The sequence below is a fragment of the Marmota flaviventris genome, chromosome 9 (assembly GCF_047511675.1).
Source record: "Marmota flaviventris isolate mMarFla1 chromosome 9, mMarFla1.hap1, whole genome shotgun sequence".
Classification (NCBI taxonomy): Eukaryota; Metazoa; Chordata; class Mammalia; order Rodentia; family Sciuridae; genus Marmota; species Marmota flaviventris.
In genome coordinates, this window is record NC_092506.1 from 13,892,738 (window position 1) to 13,917,455 (window position 24,718).

The 24,718-nt window shown below is 36.6% G+C and overlaps 1 protein-coding gene across 1 annotated transcript; it reads left to right on the forward strand.

Annotated features, from left to right (window-relative positions):
- Window positions 1-9,239: 9,239 nt before the first annotated feature.
- On the forward strand, window positions 9,240-10,175 carry LOC114099985 (olfactory receptor 5B3-like). Its single transcript, XM_027944562.1, has one exon. It carries the CDS (start codon window positions 9,252-9,254, stop codon window positions 10,173-10,175), a length of 924 nt encoding a protein of 307 aa, XP_027800363.1. The 5' UTR covers window positions 9,240-9,251.
- The last annotated feature ends 14,543 nt before the right edge of the window (window positions 10,176-24,718 follow it).

A 24,718-nucleotide genomic window follows, 5' to 3' on the forward strand; every position in this document is an offset into this window, starting at 1 on the left:
TTGTTGAAGTGATCTTTCATTGTCTGATTTTGCTGTCTGATATCTTCCTTGAGACTCCAGATCATCTGAAGCATGTATATCCTGAATTCTTTATCTGACATGCCATCTGCTGCAGCTATTACCTCTTCTAACGTTGAGTTGACCTGCATTGCTTGTGGTCCTTTCTTTCCTTGTCTCTTCATACTGTTCGCGTTCCTTTCTACTTGGTGAAACTGTTGTGCTATTGAATTTTCCCCCTATATATTTATATTGGTCTTGTATAGTTGCAAAGTCTCCCTCGCAGGCTCAGGCGGCGGCTCTGCCCCTCCTCCAATTGGGGCAATGTGCCTACCACGCCGGCAGGCCGCTGGGCCTGTTCTGCCGGTCGGTAGCAGGTCCCCCTACCTTGCAGGCGCGAGCGGTGGCTCTGTCCCTCTGCGGGCCGCTAGGCTTGTTCTGTCGGTGGTCGCAGTTCTGCCTACTTTGCAGGCGCAGGCAGCGGCACTGCCCCTCTGCAGGCCTCTGGGGCTGTTCTGCTGGTGGGTCGCAGGTCCGCCTACCTTGCAGGCGCGGGGGGGGCGGTCGGCTCTACCCTTCCTCAGGCCACTGGGCCTGTTCTGTCTGTCGGTTGCAGGTCTGGCCTGTTCTGTTGGTGGTCACAGTTACGCCTACCTTGCAGGCGCGGGGGGAGGGGGCGGCTCTGCCTCTCAGCAGGCCACTGCTCCTGTTCTGCTGGTGGGTCGCAGGCCCGCCTACCTTGCAGGCGTGGTTGGCAGCTCTGCCCCTCCGCGGGCCACTGGGCCTTGTCTGTCGGTGGTCACAGTTCCACCTACCTGGCAGGTGCGGGGGGTGGGGGGCGGCTCTGCCCCTCAGCAGGCCACTGGGCCTGTTCTGTGGGTGGTCACAGTTCTGTCTACCTTGCAGGCACGGGGGGAGGGGGCGGCTCTGCCTCTCAGCAGGCCGCTGCGCCTGTTCTGCCAGTGGGTCGCAGGCCCGCCTACCTTGCAGGAGTGGTTGGCAGCTCTCTAGAGCATGTCTTGATCTTTAAATTTACTTAAGTCTGGGAACTTATTGACAGATTTTGACTGTTCTTATGAATCAGGTAGATTTTGATCACTTGACTTAGAATCTGTTCTTATATATATCGAATAAGAATTTAAGGGGCTAGAGTTTTGGCTCAGGGGTAGAGAGCTTGTCTGGCATGTGTGAGGCCTTGGGTTTGTTCCTCAGCACCACATATAAATAAATTAAATAAAAGATCCATTGACAACTAAAAAATATTTTTTTAAAAAAGAATTTAATAGAGCTAATTTCTGGTTAACTTTTTGGAAAAGCAATGCTATAGGATTACACACATCCCACTATTCTTGCTGCTACTTTGAATCTGCTATTCATTATGTTAATCACACACATCTTGCTGTTGGCAGTTGGCCCCTGCCACATTGGGATTCAATCATTCCCATGTTTTAATATTTTCCGATTAAGAGGCCTCACTTCTGACTTTAAGGTCTGGCCTACAGGGATGTGTAATCATAGAGCTCTAAAAATATGCTTCGATTTCCCCTTACAAAATTATTTCTTCTCATTGCTGTGGTATAAGGTGTGTTTTCTTTATCAACTCACAAGTGGCTAAGCACATTTACAATAACAAATCCATTCTGACACTGCAGTTTATCTAAGGTTTTGAATCCCTTCTTCTAAAATAAACCAAAATGTGTCATGGATTTCTACTTCATATGTTGAAGACCACCTTTTGTTGTTTCATCCAAATATAAAGAAATTTAGGAATTCTTGTAACTCTTTGACACACAACATTTAATGCAGAATTTATCTTTTTTTGACCTATAGTAGCAATTTGGGCTTAATTCAGATTTTTCTTTCTTTCACACAACCATACTATTAATATCTATGGCCATACATAAGCCCAAGGCTTATTTCTACATAAATTAGAAAACTCAAGTAGTGGTTTTGTAGATCAGCATACCTCCTCCTTATCTATAACATACTGTGTAAGGAATTTCTGGAACCTGAAACTAGCTAGAGAGCTAAAGCAAAGAGCAATGGGAAGGGGTCCTGAAGACAATCAGACTTGTTTTTCAGGACTGCTACATCGGCTACAATAACCACCTTTTCTTGGTCTATATAGAGTTCCATTAAACTTTCTTGGGCAATATGAGAATAATCTCCTCAGACGTAAATGGGCAGGTTGACTCTACTTGTGGTAAAATGAAGAGTTATCCTGGTAAATAAGACTCAACATAATTTAGGGGATCAATGTCTCTAGCTTCATCAGGCTTTTCCTGCTTATCTATTCCAGCTTTCAGGATTCCATACCTTCAAAATCACTGCTTTCTTTTTTTTTTTTTTTTTTTTTTTAGTACACACACTACTAGGTAAGGGGTGTGTGTTAGCAATTTAAGTCAACTTCTCACAGGATTGGTTTGGTTTCAGTTGTCTCAGTTCTATAATACAGCAGAAAAGTGTTTCAGGACAGATTTAGAAGATTTCAGGTCATTTATTCAGAGTTTAAGATGGTCATTCAAATCCCTGAATGCATCCAGTTTTCTTCTACTTTCTCCAGTAACTAGCCAATTTGATTACACTCACTAGAGTGACAAAACGATCCAAAACCAAGAACTAAATAGTGTCTTCATCCAACTGTGTCTCTATAATAAAATACCTTAGAAGCAGTCAATTCTAAGGACCCCAAATTATTCCCTTACATTTTGGACTTGTGGACAGTCCCACGTCAAGGTGTCAGGAGACCTGGTGACTGATGAAGGCCTATTGCTATAACCTCATAAGGTGTTGAGGCAGCAAAAGAACATGAGCATGTGTGAAAGAACAGGAGGGTGCTGTGTTGTCATATGGTGGAAGGCAGAAAGGCAAAAGGTGACTAGTCAGCTCCCTTTAACCATTACACAAGGGCACTAATTCAAATAATGGGGACCGAGGCAAATCACCTCCTAACTGAGACTTAACCACTTCCTAAAGGCCTCATGTCTTAATGTGATCATATTGTATGTTATGTCCCAACAGGTGAATTTAAGGGAGACACAACATTTGAACAAAAACCCCAATATTTGTTTTTAGTGAATTATTAGGAAGATCCAATGGTGATATTTTGTGTTTATATGTTCCCAGATGGTAACATGGGCTAAACTGTCCTCCCCTCCTTATTACTTAAAGTAGTCATTAGTGATTTAGGATTTAATAAGTTTAGAGAACTAATTCTAGAAACTCCAGAATCAAATCAGAAATTTAATCTTTAAGGTTTTATTCTACCAGAAAAAAACTCTATAACTCTATAAAATCTGGTTTGGGTAGAGTCTCAAGACAATGAGAATTAAGAGAGAGAGAGAGAGAGAGAGAGAGAGAATACACCTATATATTGCTGCAGTCCGGCTGCAGCAAAATAACCGGGGGGTGATGAGCAACTTGTGTACATTGATACAGCAGGAGTGGGAGCTGTTTATTGTAGGATAAGAGCGGTATTTATACATTCCACACAGCTTATCTAATTAACATAAAATAGATACAGCAGTCAACCAATAAGGAATCTCCACACTTAATGGCTCGCTGGCGTTACTTCACAAACCACTCCCTCTGGCATTTTGCCAGGCGCCATCCAGACTTGTTTACAGACTCTAACATTTCTCTGGCAAAATGCCAGGCACCATCCTGACTTGTTTACAGACTCTAACAATATATTGTTTTAACTGTATTATGAGGAATTGACTTAATGTATTTATGAAGGTGGAAAATTCGAACATGCTAGTGAATACACTATGGTAGGAGATTAAATTAGAACAACACTATAGAAATAAGTATGAAGTGTGCTCAAAAGACTAGGAATGGAATCCATCATATGACCCAGTTATAGTACTTCTTGGTATTTATCCAAAAGAACTAAAGTGGGCAGACTTATAATGATATGTGTGTGTGTGTGTGTGTGTATGTGTGTTTGTCAATGGGAAAATGTATAAAAATTAGGTATATATACCAAATGGAGTTTTACTCAATCATAAAAAGGAACAAAATCATATCATTTGTAGGCAGATGGTGAAATCAGAGAACCTGATGTTAAGTGAAATAAGTCAGACTCTGAAAGTCAAGGATCATGTGTTTTGTTTCATATTTGAAAGCTAGAGTACATTTTGGGGGAAAAAGTATCTCATGAAAATAGAAGGAAGAACAGTACAGTAGAGAGTGGGGACTAGGTAGAGGGAGAGAAGAGAGAAAGGGAATTTGGGAGAATGAAATGCAACAGATTACACTATGTGTAAGTGAAACTATATCACAATTAAGCCCACTATTGTATATAATTTTGATTCATCAATAAAAGTATTTTTAAAACCCAATGCATGATCAATTTTTTATTAATTTTTAAAAATTTATATATGACAATGGAATGCATTACAATTCGTATTACACATTTAGAGCACAATTCTTTCACATCTCTGGTTGTATACAAAGTACATTCATACCAATTCATGTCTTCATGCATGTACTTTGGATAATGATGTGTTGTATGCATGTACGAATATGCCATGAGGATACCAACTATTCAGTATAATTAACATATACCAATTAAGAAAGAAATGGCAAATGCTTTAGGAGATAGGTGTATATTCTAAAACATTGTGCAATGTATTCATTTACACAAACATCTCTTAATATCTTATTTTTTGGACAATTTTTGTTTTTCATTTATCAGTTAAAATTTTTACTTTTAAAAATATACAACAGTCACTAATACGCCATTATGTAAAAATGTGAGTGTGTAACCGATGTGATTCTGCAATTTGTATTTGGGGTAAAAATGGGAGTTCATAACCCAATTGAGTCAAATGTATGAAAGATGATATATCATGAGCTTTGTAATGTTTTGAACAACCAATAAAAAAAAAAGCCCATAAAAAAAAGAAAGCACCCTACTGACTGAGCTATATCCCCAGCCCATAACTGTGTGATTTTAATTTTGGAAAATTTCCTGTAGTTATATCTCTACATGTGTGACATAGATACATTAATTGTAACACTGTTCACAATGGCAAATCTAGTGTATGAAAAACAAAATATTTAAACTATGGTATCTCCATAGAACCAAATACTATATAGCTGTACAAGAAATAACAAAGCTTTCTGTTTTTATATGGGAGACCTTCAGGACAAGCTAAATGGGAAAAGCAAGGTGTAGAAGAATGTACATAATACTACATTACTTTTTATCTAAGCAGATTATATTCTATTTCCAATCCAAGAAACTAATAAAAGTCCTGGCCACAGAGAACCAGGTAAAATAACAGGGTGGAAGATAGTGTCTGTGAAACTTCTCAATGTCTACTTTTCACTTTAATTTTGCTTTGGTAATCACATGAATGCACTACCTTCAAAAATCAAATTAAAAGATATGACATGGTAAAAAAAATATATATAATAATCAGCTTGATCCCTCCAGACAGTTTATTTGCTTCTTCCCTACCAAAGAAGGATAAGGAGTTGTAGATGGTCTCATGGGGAAAATCTCCAGAGATCTCCAAGTCTGTATAATTCTCTCCTGGCATCCAGGTATTACCCTCTGTAATCCCAGTGTGACTTAGAATCACGGTGTTTTAGAAGGAGCTCACTCCACGCAATGCTCCATTGGTCCTTGCTTACTCACCTAAATGCCAAGCATTGTTAGTGCAGAGAGCCTTCTTCTCACCTGAGGATTTACTGTGAGTCTTCAACCTGGTCAGGGAAAGCACCAAAAAAAAAAAAAAAAAAAAAAAAAGAAGTCATATAGATGGACTTTCAAATGGTAACCTCTTCACCAGATGTTCTACAGACCTTCTTTATTGGTTATATACAGAATTGATGTGGGGACTTTAGGAGAGAAGTGATCTTGTCATGTTTATTTTATAAATAAGGAAGAAAAAAGTGACTCTTCTAGGAAACAGAAAGAATGCAGGGAGGATTTGGAACTTGATCTGTGTTAAGGATCTCTCCTTCCATTTTCCCTCTCTTAGAGAGTGAGGAAACTTTGGACTACTACCCGAATGAGAACTGCTCTGCTGGAACTTATGCTATACTCTGGCTGATTTGATGCCTCCACACTGACTCTTCTGGATCGACTTTTTTCTCATGCAGCAAACTGGTAAGCTTCTGCATTCCAAAAGCATCATCAGTGAGAAGTGTAATGCATGCAACAGTAGTGGGGCAGCTATGCTTACCTAGAGTTACTTAAAAAGAGAATGAGAAATCTTTAACATTTCTCTGAGAAACTGTGGTGAATAGGGGGTATAATGTCAAAGCTTCCATCATAGGTGATTTTTTTAATACTAATGACACATTGTACTTATTTCTCCAAAAATCTGCACACAAAATGAGACACATAATGTTCTTATTGATTAGCTGGTGATTTTTGTCTTGTTCACTATATATTTACTTCTCATTTGAGGCCAACAAACAAACAAAAACAAAAATCAGAAAAAGTGAAATCATACTTCTTTAAACTAGAAAAGGTTCCTCAACAAACTAATAAACTCCGACCTGCATATTAAACTTTCCCACATAATCTCAGGCTGACTTTTACTAGCATATCGGCAATCATTAAGAATGGCATGACTAAAAGCAAGCACTTGTTATTAGATTGAGGATAGCTTTCAATCTTGTGTTTTGATAAAAGGGAGATCCAGGGGATGAGATAGATCATTTGAGTAACCCTACCTGGCATAGGCCTACATACACACAGAAGTGAGAGAGCATACACACACACACACACACACACACACACACACACACACTACTATGTGAAACCCTTATTGATTTTGGAAGATGGTACATGCTAAAAGTGGTCATAGATGTTAAGTTAGACCAACCTCATGTCTTCATAAAGTGAAAATAACCAAAGTCTTAGTAAAAATAAGTAGGGAATAGTAGTATTGGACAGATATGCTTCCCCAAAATCCGTTTCAATTAAAGAATATTTTAATACTGTTACCAACACAAGAAAATATTCAAATAATGTGTTTTAAGATGTAGACTTGCCACCAAAAGAGATCTGTGGGCTAAAGACAGCCCTTAAATAGGGAATTTTCAACCCTTGCTCTCTGTGATTTGGCCACCTGGTCACAGTAATGACAGAAAGAATAATTTTTTAAGTAGGATAGACTTTTTACCCCACCTAAATTACTAGTTTATAGGGAAATTTTTTTCTTTAAGTAGCTCACATGGAACTTCTGGAGCAGTAATCTGTGCTTAAAGTAAGAACAGCCTGAGAAACACAGGAGAGCACAAAAGATCTCACAGGCCGTTGTGCAGGAAAAAGGCTAGAAGAAAAGCTTGGAGACTTCTACTCACCCAATACAGAGGCCCTGACAGTCAGCATCCAACCTGATCAAACCACGATTAAAAACCATGATCCTCTTTACCCCTCACTAGCCCTTAAGATTAAGGGACAAAAGTCTGGGGTGGGGAGATGAGATGGGGATTTAGGAAAAGGAGAGAAAATACAGAAACAAGCCATTGAAATGCAGAATCAAGCCACTGATGTGCAGAAAACACAGTTGCAAACCTTGGCTCACACTCTTAGTCCTTGCCCTTGTAAAATGAGGGGAATACACAAGTGCAGAAAAACTGGTGGGAAATTGCAGCTCCACCCTAAATCCACTTCCAATCCAGCCACTGACCTAGCCCTTCTATAAATATTGGACCCCAAGCCCAAGTCAGGGCTGCAGCCTGCATTCTTCCTTGAATGTGTATCTATCTTTCTAAATAAACTTCTGCCTCTGACTATGCCAAAATAAATGAATAAAAAAAAATAAAGACCGTAATTGCATTCTAATGATAATATAACCAACACTCACCAAGCTCTGCTTGCCAGACACATATAACATCCATTGTCCTTTACACAGTATCTTTCTTAATACCTAAAAATAGGTCTTAATACTGTCTTCATTTTGCAAATGGAAACATGATGTTCAGGAGAGTTAGGATAGGGACAATGATAGCCAGGTGGTAAATAGTAGGTCTGATATGTGTCTCTTCTAGGAACCTCAGCTCTGGGTCTGCTGTATCAGATACACCTCCTCTCAGAACTGCTTCTTCAGGCTGAACATGTTCCCACCCACCAGTTATCCCACCACATCTACTGCACATAGACTTGCTATGGTGGTGACTCAAGAGGTAAACTCTGCCAAGTACAGTGGTCCACACCTGAAATCCCCGAGCACTGGGAGGTTGAGGCAGGAGCATCTCAAGGTCAAGGCCAGACTCTGAAACTTAGGGAGGCTTTCAGCAAATTATTGAGACACTATCTCAAATTTTTTAAAAAATTTAAAAAGTAGCTGGGAAATAGATCAGTGGCAACGTGCCCCTGGGTTAAATCCCCAGGAACAACAACAACGAAATCAGAAAGAGTTAAATTCTTCCTCAGCCTAATCACAGTTTATGCTTATAGCCACATCATAGTCCTCATAGTCAACATATGCAGATATGCTGAGAATAATAAGCACAAGAGAGTTAGGTAAAGGTCACAATGCAATTTAGATCTTGTTAATTCATTTAGGACTCCAATGAGAGGCAAATACAGAATGAATGAGATGAAATTTACATCCAAACACTCACTCTTTATTTATTTCACTTATGAAATATCAAACACTGAGATTGAAACACAGTAGATGAGAGGAGGAGTAATTGTAATTTCAATTAAGTTTAATCTCTTTTATGTTCATTTTAGACTATGAGATTTAGGAACCACTCAACTTGGGTTAGAAATTCACCTGGGTCCAGAGCAAGTGATTGACAAATAATACCGTGTGAATACGTATTAAGGGCTCTACCTCTTGTGTTTCATAATTTAAGTGAATGTAACACCAATTAAACCCATAAGATTGTTGAGAGGAAACAAAGATGAAAATCTAAAGTGTCTACCGCAGTTGTTGGCAGATGAGAAACATGGATGTGTCATCTGTTACTGAGCCGAGGAGTGATAAACAGATTCACCCACACAAGCCATTTTCTTCAAAATATTAAAATGCCTCTAAGAATTATACATGATGATTAAATTTAGTAGATGACCTATTAAGATTTCTCAGATCCAACAGCTTGTACTCACTGTATAATTAAAGCAGAAATGTGTTTTTCAAGGAGTCTTAAAAGAACAAGTTATTGGGATAATGAAAGAATATATCTTGTACTTATATGCCCCAATTAAAATTCAATGCCTTTGCCAATTCTCTTCCTTTGTCCTCATTGCTACCTAACATCTAGTGATTCTCAGGTAACCGATGGAGAACAGGACAGATGTGACAGAGTTCATCCTGCTGGGATTGTCCAATGACCCAGGTCTACAGCTTCCCCTCTTTGTGACCTTCCTCCTCATCTACACCATCACTCTGGTTGGGAACCTGGGGATGATCCTGCTGATTCTCCTGGACTCCCATCTCCATACTCCCATGTACTTTTTCCTTAGTAACCTGTCTCTGGTGGACTTTTGCTACTCTTCAGCTGTCACTCCTATGGTCATGGCTGGGCTCCTTCTAGGAGACAAAGTTATTTCCTACAATGCTTGTGCTACTCAGATGTTCTTTTTTGCATTATGTGCCAATGTGGAAAATTTCCTCTTGTGCTCAATGGCCTATGATCGCTATGCAGCAGTGTGCAAGCCCCTGCACTACACCACCACCATGACGACAAGAGTGTGTGCATATCTGATCATAGGCTGCTATGTCTGTGGTTTCCTGAATGCCTCCATCTACACTGGGAACACGTTCAGTCTCACCTTCTGTAAGTCCAGTGTGGTCCATCATTTCTTCTGTGACATTCCAGCAGTTGTGGCTGTCTCTTGCTCTGACAGACATCTCCATGAGCTGGTTCTTATTTATGTAGCCAGCTTCAATATCTTGTTTGCTCTCCTACTTATCTTCGTATCCTATATATTTATCTTTATTACCATCCTAAAAATGCACTCAGCTGCAGGGTATCGGAAAGCCATATCCACCTGTGCCTCCCACCTCACTGCTGTCTCCATTTTCTATGGGACTGTTATCTTCATGTACTTACAGCCCAGCTCCAGTCACTCCATGGACACTGACAAAGTTGCCTCTGTGTTCTACACCATGGTCATCCCCATGCTGAACCCTATGGTCTACAGCCTCAGGAACAAGGAGGTCAAGAGTGCATTCTCAAAGATTTTTTTGAAGGCAAAATAATCTTTAACAACTTGATTTTAACTCTTTGAGATTCACAGTATGTGTCCTCACCCCTGTGATTTCTTATCCATGTAACAAATCATATTTTAAACTCACACTGAATTCAACTTCTTAAAGTAATACCTTTACCTTTGAAAAAATTTTTCATCTGAGAAAAAAACTTAATGTCCATAAAAATAACATCTAGATAACAATATCTGTGATATCTTGGGGCCTGCTTGTTAAATCACTGATTAAAGATATTGATGTGTACGATCGTTTTCCATGCAATATTTTTCTTCCACATGACAACGGGTTTGTAAACCAAGTGAACATAAAAGCCCATGAGAAAAAGTGAAGTTGGCCGTCCTGTGAGGACAACATACACCTACATTGGTGTGGCAGATTTGCCAGAATTGATTTTGATGTGGCTGTTCGTGGCAATTTTTTGAGGGGTAGGGTGGGGGGGTCTGGCAGTTGGACTGTATTAAGGGATAATAAGACAACAAGTAAAACATTTTTCAGAGTGTGTCTGTGAGGAGGTGTGTCACTAGTTTTTGAATCAGTAGTCTTAGCAAAATCTTTCCTTACCCATGTGTTTCAGTCTGATTCAATCCATGGAGAGCTCACAGTAGAACAAAATCGTGTACAATAGGCAAATTATCCTTTCTTTGCTTTTCCTCCTCCTCTTCCTCCTCCTACTCCCTCTTCTTCTTGTTCTCCTTCTCCTTCTGCTCCTCCTTCTTCCTCATCCTCTTCCTCTTCTCCCTGTGCTCCTTCTCTTCCTCCTTCTCTTCCTTCTTACTCATCCTCTTTTCCTTCTCCTTCTTCTCCAACTGAAACATCCATTTCTCTCACTCTTGGATTTCAGAGCTACAGCCTCTCAGGTCTTCAGGTTCTAAAACACACTCATCACATCTTTGCTTCTCAAGTCTCAATGAACTGCACCAGCAGTATTCCTAGTTCTCCAGTTGGCAGAGAGCACAGCACGGGCTTCTTAGCTTTTGCGTCATGTGAGCCCAGACCCATAATAAAAATCTCACTTGTTTATACATGTCCTGTTGATTCTGTTTGTCTGTAGAACCCAGACTAATAGTGTTTAAAAATCATTTAACCTTTAATATGGTATTAAAATAAAATTTTATCTAATATTTTTATTTATTTCTCTATTATTCTCAGAGTCCTATTTTGAGGGGAAAAAAGATATGCTATTGAATGAAGTATGTTCTTTTTTGCACATTTTTACAAATGATATATAAAGCTAGCTTCTCAGGTAAACAAATATTTGTTTGATTTTGTCATTTTAAACAACCAACACCTTCATATTTTAATGCTTAAAGGGATAAAATTGCAAGATTACCAGAAAAATGGAAGAAAACTAAAAGCATTTTAATGTATTCACATAGGTCAATTTATCAGACTATTTAAAAGGTACATTGAAACATAGTATTCGTGTGCATTTTTCTTTCCAGAAAGGCTGTGAAAACATCAGTACTCCCTATTTGGTTTTGTTGTTGTTTATTTGTTTTATTAGTCATATTTTCTTTTGTCACATTCATAGTATTTTTATGTTTTTTTCTGTACATTATAGCTATGTATAATAGTGGGATTCATTTCGATATAACTAAACATGCGTGGGATATAATCCGTTCCACTTAGTCCCCAGTATCACTTCTCTCCCTCCCCTTTTCCACCCACCCAGATCCCCCTGGCCTTCCTTCCAACTACTGAATGCTTTTATAAATTGGTAATTCATACACACACACACACACACACACACACAGAGAGAGAGAGAGAGAGAGAGAGAGAGAGAGAGAGAGAGAGAGAGAGCCATCTTATTCCCTTCCCCAAAGGGATAAAGTCATTATGCAGTGCTATTCTTGTTATTCAAATTCCTAATAGCAGGACAAGTAGGAAGTGCCTCCTTTCTCTACTGCACCATCTTTCCAACCCTCTCACCTTCATAATCTTGTGCCCAACTTCATCCTCACCAATTTCCTTGCTGTCTTCCCATAACTCCAGTCATGGCCACGCTTCAGGACCTTTGCCTTCGGTGCTCCCTCTAAGGAATGCTCTCATTTCCACCCAGGTCTTTGCTGAATCTAACCCTGTCCTGGAGTTCTTTGTCAGTCACCTTTATAAACTAGTCACTTTCCTTTCACACTATAGAGTGCCTCCTTTATACTATATTATCTTCATGGACCTTCTCCACACTCACCTACGATGGCTTTGCTTATTGGCTTCTTATTTATCTTACCCAACAAGAATATAAACTCTATGAGAACAGTGACTTATCTCTTTTGTTCAAATGTGATCATCTGGGCCTGAATAAAGCCTATATTATAGTTCATTCTCAATAAATATTTGTTAAATAAATTAATAAAATAATTAAACTTTAAGTTCATTATAATGTATTGACCAAATCCTACAACTTCATAAAATTTTGATACCTCATCTCTCTTTATATACTTTGTACCCAATACCATGGGTTTATAATAAATATTTTATACATTTTAAAGCCATGTATCATAGTCTAAAGTTATAAGGAAAAATACAAAAATGCTTATATTTTATTTACTTGTATAATTACCTCCATAAATTTTCTTTCTTTATTAATATTAACTGTTTATTTTATTAAAATATACTTTAATTGTTACTTGACCAATAATCATATATCTATGCTGTACAATGTAATGATAATATGGCTTTTGGTTACTTTCTAGAATCTTTAAATTCTAGGAAGGAAGAATTTTTTACCATTTCCCATAGGGCAGCTGTACCAGTGATCAACTCTCAAGTTTTATTTACCTCAGAAGCTATATTTTGTCTATCTTTCTTGAGGGAAAGTTTCCTTAGAATACACTGATTGGTCAGATTTTAGATTTTTTTTTTTTTAAATCTTAAATATGTCATCTCTCTTCTGGCCTTCAGGATTTCTGATGAGAAATTCTCTACTAATCTGTTTCTTATTTCTTTCTGTATCTATTTGTTGTCATTAATAACTATATATTTAAAATATTATATTGTAGTAACTCTGAAAATGGAATTCTTCACACTTTCCAAGAAAATTTTGTTGTTGCTTGCTCTGGACATAGTTTGTATTTAGTGAGTTTCTTGAGTGTTCATCATGTGTGGTTTGATGCCTATATTGCCTTCCTTTGGGTCAGCTGGCAGTTGACAAAGACTTCTTTAAATCTCACTTGAAGTCACATTTTTATTGGTTCATCCTTAAATTAATTTTTTAGACAACCGTTCATAATTGTAACAAAATTGATTTTCACACATTTTATGTTCTTTCTCAGTCTGTTTACTTTCATCACAGGTCTGTTTCCGTGAAGTAATAGACCTTTAAATACCCTAATCTACTACTTTTCCTGCCTCTCTCTTATCAGGATTTGGAAGCAGCACATAGGGCCCAATAAATAACCCAGATTAAGATCTCATTGTTCTATACTAAATTTAATTACAACTGCAAAACTATAGTCTTAGAAGTTGATATTTAGAGATATCAGATATCAGTTTTTGATTAGGGGGTCATTATTTAATCTCTAAAAGATTTGCATCTTACTTATGAAATCTTATGGTAGTTCATGTCCATTACACAGTTTTCATGAGTAAGTTGGGGGCTCTCTCAGTATGTGTCACTCAAAGATGCCTGCTTATGAAAGCATAAATCATCATCTGTAGCTGCACCTGCTGGAACAGTAAGCCTGCTGATTGTCAGAACCAGAGAAAGACAACTGGAGAATATTGTGTATGCCTCAATCTGCATAACAACAATGGTATTATAATAATAAATTATAATTATCATTAATTATTAATTAATTATAGTTCAATAATTATCATTAATAATGGTAATAATTAATCTTATGGTCCATTATCTAGAACTATTATATATTCTGCCTAAGTAAACAGGGGCAAGACCATCTGGAACCAAGAAAATTATTTCAGTACCACTTAGTTACCCATGCTGTATCAAATTATGTAAGTGCCAGACATTAATATTTAACACATCAAATCCCAGATAAGTGGTGAAAACTATCTTGCATTTTCTATATGTAATTTTAAAATGTTATTAAAAATCCTATGAAGATGACAAAACATCATTATCTTCTTTGTTACCATAAAGAAGCTAAAATTAGAAGAGGTTATACCTCTTAGTTGAATTTGAGGTGACGCAATTGAGATGTACAGAACAAATATTTTGCCATGACACTTGCCTTTACTGAGAAAGGTGTAAAATCTTGGGAAAACACAGATACCCTCAGGCCTCAAGCAGAGACTTCCATCCAAGTTGCAGAAACTCAGTTTTAACCTGCAAAAGTGCTACAAGTAGTATGTGCTTCAGTTCACCCTTGAGACTTTGCAGGTCTTAGTAACTGTGATATTTGAGACCAGCCCAGTTCACTATAAACCTAGGTGGACAATGGACTTCCCAAATTACCCCTACCTCAGACCACACAGTGTGAAGAAAGACCTCATTCCCTGGATATGGATCAGGACAGTTATTTCAGGATTTTGCCCTGGAATTTAGTGCTGGTCTGGTAAACGCTAGGATTGGACACATGAGAAAGAACATTTCCCAAGGTCTGGCTGTGCAAAGCCTCTGGAATACCTCTGGGGCCAGAAAAAGACACATAACCCTGATATATCAGACTTGTATTCTTCAGCATCTCTTTTCAGTTTCAACAGTCTTGGGCCAAGAGAGTCCAATTCAACAATAAGTAATTACAGCTCTGTGACCTTGGTTCTTTCCAGTGTTGTGTTGGCCTTGGCAGGCAGAGGCATTAGAATGCAACACAGAACTGCAGCTTTCTTGACCACCAGCATGGAATAGGAGCCTGGGGCTGCCCAATTCATGATGATTCTTCCCAGAGCCGGCTAACGACCATGACACTATATCTGGGCCTAATTTGTCCCCATCAGGTGGATTTGGAGGTGGACTATGCTTTCTAGCACTTATCTGGGTCATGCTAAACCACAAATGAAGAGTGGATTGGGACAAACCTGTGCTGGGGCTGCCTTATAGTGCTGAAATTGATGACACACCAGCAGCGGATGCCTGGCAGACTTGGCCTGGGTGCCATTCAGTGCTAAAAGAGCTGAAGGGGCTATAACCTCAGAGAAACAGGCAGCCTGCTTTAAACTCTAAGAAGAAAGTCACAAATGCCTTAATACCAGAAAGACAATCAATATCCATTTAAAATGTACACCAGAAAGCATTTAGAGGTTTAAGGAAACCATGATCTCACCTAATATTTGAACTAAAATGCCAGAAACTAACCATTTAGCAATCAGCAGAGGAGAAACCACAGGTAAATCATTTTAAAAATTCAATGATCTTGAAGAAAAGACAGCAAAATGATTCAATTCTCTAATGGAGAAATGTACAGAAGAGTTGGAAGCAGTTTCTTAAATTCAAACAGAAGTTCTTGAGCTAAAAATACACTCAGTGCAAGTGAACAAAAGAAAATAGAAGCCATCAACAGTAGGATAGATAAAACCAAAGAAAGAATTAGTGAACATGAATACAGGCTAGTTGAAAATACAGAGTCAGAAGAGAACAAAGAAACGACAATTAAGAAGAGTGAATAAAATTTACAGGATCTTTGGGATAGTACTAAAACAGGAGATAACTTGGGTTATTGGGGTTCAAGGGGGTCTAGAAGATGCAAAAATGTGGAAAATTTATTCAAAGAAATTATAACAGAAAGCTTCCAAAACCTAGAGAAGGATGCAAATATCCAGGTACAAGAAGTTCAAAGTCACTTCAATTCAACCAAGTCTCCCCAAAGACATCTCATAATCAAAAGGTGAAAGATAAAAAGGAATTTCTCAAAGCTACAGAAGAAAAGAAACATAGCACATAAGGATGTTTGGATTTGTGGACAGCACACTTTTGAGCAGAGATCCCTACAGGTTGGGAAAAAGTGGAAAGATATGTCACAGTACTCTAAGAAAAACGCTGCCAACAAATAATACAGTACCCGTGAAAGTTATCTTTTATATATGAAGAAAGATAAAGGTGTGTCCAAACAAATGCAAGCTGAGACAATACATCTCTACCAGACGTGTCCTACAAGAAATGCTGAAAATGTGTTCTTCAATGTGACAGAAAAAGATTTTAATGAAAATGTGAAGGTAAGCCATTCACTGTCTAGCCATTCACTATGTTTCTGAAACATTTATATCTTTATTATGAACACTGACAAGAAATAATAAAAATAATACTATTTAAATCAATCTGTTAGAGGCAATAGAGAAAGACATAAAATGCGATATTAAAAATTTGAAATGGGAGGGATGGAGTGCTACTGTGGAGTTTTCTTATCAGCATATTCGCTGTGCTCTTTCTGTTGTCACCTTTACAATCACGTTAAGTGCTATGGCCGTAGTGAAAAAAAAAAAAAAAAGCTTGTTTGAATTAAAAGATACATTTTTGTCAGCCTTTTAGTCACCACAAAGCACAAACCTATGATAGACAAACTATAAACAATACACAAGAATCAAAAATGATTACCAAAGAAACTTACTTAATCACAGAGAGAGCATAAGAGTAGGAAATAAAGAAAAGACTATGATAAAGTAGAAAACGCTGATGAAAAGTGGATGAGTTAAACTATACCATCAAAAATTACCTTCAATAAAATAGATTAAATTCTCTAATTAAAAATGATAGAGGAGTGGATACAAAAACAAGAGAGTCACTTCAACTCTGAGCATACATATAGACTGAAAGCGAAAGGATAAAATAAGGTACACTGTCCAAGTGGAACTGAATCCGTCAGATTAAGCAGACTTTAAGCAAAAAACAATATAAAGACACAAACACAGGCTCTCTAAATTATGATAAAGGGATCAATTCAGTAAGAGGAAATAACAGTTCTAAACATGTATACATACAATACTGGAGCACCCAAATATATAAAGCAAGTATATACTCAAATTCAGAGAAAAGACCCTAATAAACATAACTTGGGGACTTTGACGTCCTACTTTTCAGCAATGGCTCTCAAAAGAAAATCAACCAATAAATAGCATAATTAAATATTATCCAGTTGAAATGGACCAAAATGATATCTACAGAACATTCCATCCAAAAATGGAATCCAGAAGCTGCAGAATAGACATTATTCTCATCAGTACATAGAGCATTCTTTAGGATAGATCATATAATAGGCCACAAAAATAGTCTCCACAGTTTTTAAATTGAAAACATATTAAATTCCTCCTTTGACCACAACACAATGAAACCAGAAATCAAGAAGAAAAAAATTTGAAAACTATATAATACTTGGAAACTTAAAAATATGCTTTTGAGCAGCCAATAAATAAAGAAAGAAATTTTAAGAACTTATTGGAACCAAGATCTTTAAGACTCAACATTCCAAAACCTATGAGATACAGCTAAATCTGTACTGAGGGAAGTTCATATAAATAATACGCATGCACACACACACACTCTCAGAGAAAGTACCAATCACTGTACATCATGAACCTAGAAAAACAAGAACAAATTATACCAAAAAGAAGGAAAAAGAAAGAAAGAATAGACATAAAAGCAGAAATAAAGAAATAGAGACTAAAAGCACCGTACAAAGAAACAGGAAAACAAATGTTTCTTTACAAAGTAGAGAGATCATTGTCTAGAAAAATGAACAAAAAGAGAAAGAGGATTCAAATAAATGAAATTAGAGTCAAAAAGGGAGACCATGCAACTGACACCACAGAAATTAAAAGTATCATTAGAGGTTATACAAGCAAATTTGAAAAATCTAAAAAAAAGGATACATTTATAGACATATACATGAGCCAAGATTTAGTCATGAAGAAATAGAAAGCCTGAACACATCAGTTGCAAGTAACAAGATTGAATCAGTTATAAAACATCTCCCACCAAGGGAAAACCCCAGACAAAGGGTCTTCACAGTTGAGTTATAGTAAATCTTTAGAAAGAACTAATACAAATTCTCCTCTCCTTGTTTTGAATAAAAGCAGAGGGAGGAATTATTTCAAACATTTTATATGTGTCCAGAATTACCCTGATACGAAAATCACATAAGAATACAGCTAAAAAATAAGAAGTCAATAACCTCGATGAACACAGATGCAAATGCTTCAACAAAACACTAGCAAACTAAATCCACAGCATAATAACAAGATGTTTCACGATGATCAACTGGGATTCAGCCCAGGGATGCAAGGATTGCTCAAAATAGGTAAATCAACAACTGTGATGCACTACACTGACAGATCAAAGGACAAAGACCCTATTATGATCTCAATAGTTACATAATAGGCATTTGGTAAAATTTAACATCCCTTCACAATAAAAACATATCCAACAAACTAGGTAAAGAAGAAACACACTTCAAAATACTAACGTCCATTTCCATAAGCCAAAGTTCACATTATACTGAATAGGGAAATGCTTAAAGCTTTCTCTCTGGACTCTAGAACAAGACAAAGATATAGAAGTTCACCACTTTTATTCAACATGGTATTGGAGGTAACAGCCACAGCAATTAGGAGGGAGAGAAGTAAAGGCATCCATATTGATATAAAGATTGACATTCACAAACTATTAGAACCAACAAATGAATTCAGCAATGTTACAGGATACAAAATGAACATATAAAAATTGGAAACACTGCTATATGCCCATATTGAATTATTTGAAATAGGAATAAAAAAATAAGCTTATTTGAAATAACTACAAAAAAATCAAAGAATAAATTTAAGAAAACAAGTGAAAGACTTCTATAATAAAACTTTTGAAGTTTTCTTGAAAAATGAAAAGGATACAAGAAAATGGAAAAACATCCCATGTTCATAGACTGGAAGAGTCAATGTTATTAAAATATTTGAATTACATGAAGAAATCTATAGGATCAATGCAATCGCTATCCAAAGCCATACTGACAAAGAAAAAGGGCCGATGTATTAATATAATGAGTTCAATATAAATTGAAAAGCTGTGATATTCACATCAGCATGTTGTAAATGCAGACACATAGACCAAGGAACAACATTGAGAGCTTAGAAGTAAACCCATACATCTACTAACAACTGATTTTTGACAAAGGTACTAAAAAACTTCAGAGAAATGACAGGTTTTTTTTCAATAAATGGTGCTGTGAAACTTGGATATACACATGCAGAATGAGAAAAGCAGACTTCTCTCTGCATTTCCAAAAAAACAACTTAAAATGTATTAATGACTTATATACAAGCCTTAAAAAGAAAAAAAAAACTACTACAAGAAAAAATAGAGAAAATATTTCAGGACACTGGAATGCACAGAGATATTTTTGGAGAACACTTCCAAAGTACAAGAAACAAAATGAAAAATAACCAAATACCCATTTATATCAAAAGAAAAACTTCTGCACACCAAAGGAAATAATCAATAGAGAGAAGAGACAATTTACTCAATGGGAGAAAATATTTGAAAAGTATGCATCTAAAAATTGGTTGATATTTAGAATATAATGAACTTCAAAAGATCAATAGGTAAAAAATACATAGCATGGTGTCAAAAAGGGGCAATAAGCCTAAATAAATAGTTCACAAAAGAAGATCTATAAATTGCTATGGGTTTATAAAAATCTAAATGAAAATCTAGCCAAAATGAGATTTCACATCACCACAGTAAAATTGGCCTTATCAAAAAGTCTCAAGATAACTTGTGCTGCCAAAGATGTAGAAAGAAATGGAGCCCTTGCCCATTGTCAATGAGAATGTAACTTACTCCAGACATTCTGAGAAACTGAAAGTTCCTCAAAAAATTAAAAATGGGACTACAATATGATCTGGCATTCCCCCTAGTAAATATGAACTCAAGGGAAGTGAAATCAATGTGCAGAGACATCTGCATATCTGTGTTCCTTGCAGCACTGTTTACAATAGCCAGAAATGGAAACAACCATCCACAAACGGATGAGTAGAAAAAGAAAACAGAGTACATATGCCCTGTGAAATTCTAGTCTGTTATGAAACAAAATGAAAACTTGACATCTATAACATGTTAGAGATCTTATGTTAAGTGAAATAAGTCAAGGCAGAAAGACATTTATTGAATTATTTCACTTAGAAGAAAGAAGTTTGAATATTGCTAAACTGTGGAGCCAAACTAGATGTCCTTCAGTGGATGAATGGATTAAAAAAATGTGGCCTATATACACAATAGAATTTTATTCAGCATTAAAAAAGAACAAAACCATGGCATTTGCAGGTAAATGGATTGCATTGGAGAAGATAATGCTAAGTGAAGTCAGCCAATCCCTCAAAACACAAATACCGAATGTTTTCTCTGATATAAGGAGGTTGACTCATAGTGGGATTGGGAGGGAGAGCATGGGAGGAATAGATGAATTCTAGATAGGGAAGAAGGGAGGGAGGGAAAGGGAGAGGGTAGGGGATTAGCAAGATTGGTGGAATGTGATGGACATCATTATGCAAAGTACATGTATGAAGACTCGAATTGGGTGTCAACATACTTTATATACAAAGAGAGATACAAAAATTGTGGTATATGTGTGTATCAAGAATTGTAATGCATAAAAATAGCATTACCTTAGATTAGGTCGAGGGAAGTGAAAGGAGGGGAAAGCAGGGGATGTGGGGATAAGAAAGATAGTAGAATGAAACAGACATTATTACTGTATGTATGTATGTGACTGTATGACCAATGTGATTCTACAATATGTATACTCAGAAAGATGAGAAGTTATATCCCATCTAGGTATGATATATCAAAGTATATAAGTGCATTCTACTGTCATGTATAACTAATTAAAACAAATTTAAAAAAATTTTAAAAGAAATTAAATGGTTAAATTTTGTTAAATTCATGTATGAATGTGCCACGGTAATATCCACTATTATGTACCCACTATTTTGTACAAAAAATATGTACCAGTAAAAAGAAATGATAAATATTTGAGGAGATTAGACATGTTTGACCTTATTAACGCATTACACTCTGCATTCATGTGTAGACATGTCAGGTTACCTCAATACATCTTTACAATTTTTATGTTTTTCATTATCAGTTAAAAATTTAATTTTAAATGAATAATAATCAGATTGATCCCTCCAGGCAGCTTAATTGCTTCTTCTCTAACAAAGTAGGATCAGGAGCTGTAGATGGTCTCACAGGAAAAATCTCCAGAGACCACAAGTCTGTATAATTCTTGCCTTGTATCCATGCAATAGCCTATCCAATCAAACATGACCAAGCATCATTCTGTTTTTGGAAGGGACATCTGCATGCCACTCCCCACTGGGTAACATTCATTCTTCTGAGTGATAATCTTTTTATGTGAACACAGGCCTTCTTCTCACCTGAGGATTTCTAAGAGTCTTCAACCTTGGTCAGGGAGCACACTCAAACCTAAAAATTTCATTGATTTTTAAATGAATATCTCTTCACTACATATTTTATGGTAATGGAGGAACTATCTGTTATTTACAGAAACATTATGTGGATTATGAGAACAAAGCAATCTTATTATGCTTATTTTACAAAGGAGAAGAAACTGTGAATATTTCATAAAACAGAAAGAAATCCTGGAAGATTCAAAACACATTTCTTGTTGATGTTTTATTCTCCATTTTTTCCCGCCTGGAGAATTTGGCACTTTTTGACCACTACCCAAGAGAGAAGAACTCTTCTAACAGAATTTATGCAATGCACCGAGGCTGATTCAAGATTTCAAACTGACTATTCTGGATTGATTTCTTTTTTGCTTCTCCAGCAAACTGGTAAGCTTCTGTATTCCATAAACATTGCTAGTAAGAACTGTAATTCATTCAAAAGTTTTTGGGGAGGGGCAGCTATACTTACTTAGAGTCACTTAAAAGGGAAAAAGAAGTTCACAACATTCTTCTGAACAGCTCACATGAATTTGGAGTATACATATCAAAGCTTCCATCATAAGTAGTTCATTGATTTTTATGACACATCATGCTTATTTCCCCAAATATCTGCATACAAAGTAAGACACATGTTGATCTGATTGATTAGCTGGTGATTTTGTCTTGTTCACAATATGACTATGTCTCACTGGAAGTAAACAGAGAAACAAAAGCAGACACAAAAACCCTTGGAAAATGAAATGGTCCTTATTTTATTTGTTTGTTTGTTTGTTTATGTATTGTGTGTGTGTGTCTGTGTGTGTGTGTGTGTGTGTGTGTGTGTGAGAGAGAGAGAGAGAGAGAGAGAGAGAGATGCTTGGGATCAAGCCCTGGGCCTTGCATAAGGTACCCAATTGCTTTACTACTGAGCTATCTTCCTAGCCATAAATGATTTTTCTTTAATCTAGGAATGGGTACTCAATAAATTTACAAGCTATTGCATTTTTTCCACATATTAGAATTGTTATTACTACATAGGTTGACAGTGATGAACCTAAAAGCACATTTTTATTAGATTGTTGATTTGAATCTTAACTGTTGAGGATTTTTTATACTGTCTATAAAATTGTAGAGTATTATAAACTGCTCAAATCCTAAATTTAGTAAATGACAAATTAAGATTGCTCAAATCAAGCCAGGTGAGGTGGTATATGTCTGTGATCCCAGCAGCTCAGGAGGCTGAGCCAGGAGGTTCGTGAATTCAAAGCCAGCCTCAGCAAAAGCGAAGTGCTAAGCAATTCAGTTGAGACCCTGTCTCTAAATAAAATACAAAATACTGCTGAGGATGTAGCTTAGTGGTTGGGTGCCCCTGAGTTCAATCCCCAGTACCAAAAAAAGAAAGAGAGAGAGAGAGAGAGAGAAAGAGAAAGAAAGAAAGAGAGTGCTCAAATCATAAATTTACTTAATAATGTAGTAAGGTAAATAATCCTACCACCATAGACATACACTCAGTCACATACATGCATTGATATATGAAGTCCTGATCACTTGTTGTGGAACATAGTATATGATCAAAGTGGTAATACATGTTAAGTTAGACCAACTTACTGCCTTCATAGGGCAGGGTCATAATGTGAAGTTGCCAAAGACTTAGGAAAATTAAGTAGGGAATAGTATTAGTATTAGTATTAGTATTGATATTATATTGTATAGTATTAGTATTAGTAATAGTATTCGTATTAGTATTGATTGGATATGCTTCCAAAGAATTCAATTCAAAACAAGAATACTTAAGTACTGTTATACTGTTACTACACACACACACACACACACACACACACAAAGATTCAAATAACACATTTCTCAATGTAAGAATTGCCACCAATAGAGATCTTTTAACTGGGAACATTCAAATTATGGTCTCCGTGACTTGACTATGAGGTGACAGTAATTACAAAAGGAAATGTCCTTAAGCAGAATTAATTCTTCCAAACACAGACTAAAATATGTATTTCAAGAAAAGAATTTTGTAGAAAAATAACTCACAAGGAATTTGTGGAGCATAGGAACAATGATACCCAGGTGGCAAATGGTAGGTCTGATATGCATCTCTTCCAGGAAGCTGAGGTCTGTGTCTGCTCTATCAGAAGATGCACCGCCTTTCAGAACCATTTATGCAGGCTCCCACCCACCAGTTACCAACCCACCCCCCATCTTCTACACACAGACTTGTGCTACAGTGATTCAAAAGTTAAACAATCAACCTAAACAAAAATTACATTTTAACCACATCCTAATCAACAGGTGGAGATTCGCAGCAGATAAAGATGATAGTGTTGGGAAAAAATGGCAGTGCAATTCAGATATTGTTCATTCATTAGGACACTCTAGTGGTTGCAATAAGGATCCTCTCTTCTGAATGTTTGTTTGTTTAACTCCCATAGGAAGCAAATATATAGTGAGCAAGATCAAATTGCCACCAAACAATCACTCACTCAGTTCATCATGGATATTCCAAACACTGAGGACGAACCCAAACAGGCAAATAATAATAACAATTTCAGTTAAATTCGATTTCATTAAAGTTCAGTTTTGACCATTAGACTCAGGAACCAGTCAACTTGGGTTAAAAGTTCACATAGGTCCAGAGCAAAGGATGACAAATAATCCCAGGGTGAATATGTATTGATTGCTCTATCTCTTTTGTTTTAAAACTTAAGCGGATGTAACAACCAGTTAACCGCCTGATATCGGTGAAAGGAAACAACAATGATTGACATCTAAATTGTCTATCATGGTTCATGAAACATGGAAATATGGAAGAGATGTATACCCAGCTTTAATTGAGAGGAGAAGTATTGTTAGATAGATCCATCTACATAAGTCATTTTGATCAGGGTATTACATTGTTACATCTCAGTTAATAAATGCATAAAACTTTTAAACTGGATAGACATTCCATTAAGATTCTTCAGATCATACAGTACGTAATCCTGTTTATAATCAATGTGTCAGTTTGTCATTCCGGCTCACGCTTTCTCTAAACAATCTCAAAATGTAGGTTCTGGAAATAATAAAATAATACGATATATACTTATATATATACTTATACTCTCCAATTACAATTCAATAACTTTATCATTCTCCCTCCTTCTGATTTTTTAAAAAAATGATACTTATTATCTAGTGATTCTCAGACAACATTG